This window comes from Haliaeetus albicilla, chromosome W (genome assembly GCF_947461875.1).
Source record: "Haliaeetus albicilla chromosome W, bHalAlb1.1, whole genome shotgun sequence".
NCBI classification, from domain to species: domain Eukaryota; kingdom Metazoa; phylum Chordata; class Aves; order Accipitriformes; family Accipitridae; genus Haliaeetus; species Haliaeetus albicilla.
In genome coordinates, this window is record NC_091515.1 from 28411028 (window position 1) to 28413709 (window position 2682).

Below are 2682 nucleotides of genomic sequence, written 5' to 3' on the forward strand. Positions count from 1 at the left end.
GGAGGTGTGTTTTGGTATTATTATAATGAAGCAAAGTTCGTCTAAAGTTCATGATTTCTTCGTCGGTGTTATGCCAACAGTGGCAATTCATCCTTTTTGACAGTAGCTATGCGGTTATCTCTAACGGTTCCAGTCAGGTACCTTCCAGGAACCTCGTACCGCCTATTCCGTCCTTGGGACCGGCCGCTGCGCTCCAAACAGGCCATTGTCAGGTAATGTACTGTTCATGTTCCTGATGACAATGTTGAGACAATGCTGATTTTCTGACCGACTCTTACACCACCCCGTGGCTCAACATGGTCGTCAGGACCGCTTGGTGGTAGCATGATAAAGGAGAAAAAGAAGAAAAGGAAAAGAAAAGAGAGAGAAAGAGAAGGAGAGAAGATTGAAAGGCAATTACAGTGATATCAATTACAATCAAAACTGTTTATCAATTGATTTGGGGATGTCTACATTGGATGGGACATCAAGCATATTATATGTAAACGTGTTAACCGAGTCATCATTTTCCAGGTTATGGCATACAATACTGCTGACAAAACCAAACTGATCAAAACCAATATCAAGAGAACCACGATGGGGTGGCACAACGTGTTCAGGATGCCTGTAGCAGTAGGCGACCATCCGAAAAGTGTGTCCCGCCATCTATGTTCTGCATCCTTTTGCACTCTTTCTAAAACTCGGTGTATTTCTTTCACATCATGATGAACAGTTATTAAGGTTTTCTGTCCGTTTTCCCTAATTTTTCCCAAAATCTCAACCAAATCCTTGTGTTGTAATAACTGTTTTACCAAAGTGAGATTCATTCCAATGGGTATAGGTAACAATTCATCAGTCAACATATAGTTAGATTGCAAAAGTTGGTGGGATGTGACTGGGGCCGAATAGGAAAAATCACATCCGACAATCTTAGTAAAATTACAAACACAGAAATTTGAATGATTTTTAGTCTCTACAACTACCTCATCTACAGATAGAGAGTCACAAACAGTCCTCAAACATACACAGCCTTTGCCGATATGAGTACTGTTTCAGGGTTTTCATTAGGATGAATCTCAAAATGGCAGATATTTTGTTCAGTATCTAAACAAATATCTTGCGCCTCAATTGCATTACCTTCACAAACAAATCCTTGTTGTTCTCGTACAATACAAGATTCCAAATTAACAGTTTGCCATTTTTCATCCACCTTTCGGGCCCATACTCTATGCTCAGAGGGACAGAGTATAGTTCCGTTGTGGTTCAACCCTAATGCAATAATGGGATAAATTGGGTATATGGTAGCATTATATATAGTAAGCACAAAAACTGTAGCTAGGTTTGTAACGGGATCATAAGTAAAGTTCACCAGATTCCACCAGGATTGGAGTTCCTTCTCAAAATCAGTGGCACTGTCCCAAATTATTTTCCGAATTTCAGTGGGGAGGATACCTTCTTCACCTTCTCTTATAATTGAGGCGGCTACCGACTGCGTCCATATTTGAGCCTGGATACAACTGAGAGCCAAAGAGAGGTTATTTTGGATCACCCCAAGTGCATCAGTAATCAACTCGTGGTCCCTTACATTTACCTTTTCCCATTTTGGTAATATATTTGACAACAGCCACTGGTTAGTCCCTAAAGCCAATAAAGAAGATCGCAAAGGCTGTTGTAATTTAGCCAAATCACTAACTGAGGTAGCCAACTTGTTCATTATTACTTCCGAATCGATGCTATTTAAAACTCCCAATCCTGTTCCCAAAACACCGGTTAGGTCTCTCCGTGTTCTTCTTATGGGAAGAGTTCGTTTTTGCAGCCAGGTTGTCCATCCCTCGTAAGAGGTCCTTAGGAAAGGTGAGCAAGCTGGCTGAATGTCTGAAACATTGTTCTGCAACGACAATTCAACTTGCTTGAGAGACCATGCCGGGTTAAACAACATTTGTTGTAGGCCCGTATTTCTGATCACATATGGTCCAATTTCAAAGGTTTTTGGGCTAAGCACGACAATTGGTTGAGTAGTAGGTATTACAACATCTATTTTAAATTCTCTCCAGTATTTAGTGTTATTTTTACGACACATAACTTTATAAGAGTATTGTACAGCAGTCAAATTTAGCCAACAGTCTAGGTTTTGATTTTGACACAACAAAATAGGGCCATGTGGTCCAATTCCATAACTGTCTGTGGATTCAATCAACTCGTGGTCCCTTACATTTACCTTTTCCCATTTTGGTAATATATTTGACAACAGCCACTGGTTAGTCCCTAAAGTGATCAGTCTGCATCTTATTGTAATGTTATTTCCTTGTACCACTGTGAAAGAGGGTATAACTTCATCTTTGTCAGTTAGCGTGAAAAGGGTATCTATGCCATTGTGCGTGACTACTGCAACAAGCATCACTAGAGGCCTAGTTACAGCATTAATTTTGAATTTAAATGTTAGGCCTGATAGCCCTCCTGTCGGTGGATTAGATCGCCAATCGCACACCACATAGACTGACTTGGTCAAAGTGAAATTATACCAACAATCTCCTTGTTCCTTAATACAGGATTTGGTGATTTCAACATTAGTGGTACTTGGGTCTAGGGAGTAGTTACCGACATTCTTTTGACGGCAACACGTAATGAGAGAATCCTGCTTGTTACACCTCCATGCTGTAGTAGGACAGAGTTTCGCAGTGATGTTGGAACTAGGGTCCAATA

The 2682-nt window shown here is 40.5% G+C and overlaps 1 protein-coding gene across 1 annotated transcript; it reads right to left on the reverse strand.

The window, feature by feature from the left end:
- Positions 1 to 449: 449 nt before the first annotated feature.
- Positions 450 to 2059, reverse strand: LOC138683594 (uncharacterized). Its single transcript, XM_069775579.1, is given in 2 exon segments — positions 450 to 1021; positions 1024 to 2059. Coding segments are annotated over 2 exon segments (1608 nt in total).
- Between the last annotated feature and the right edge of the window lie 623 nt (positions 2060 to 2682).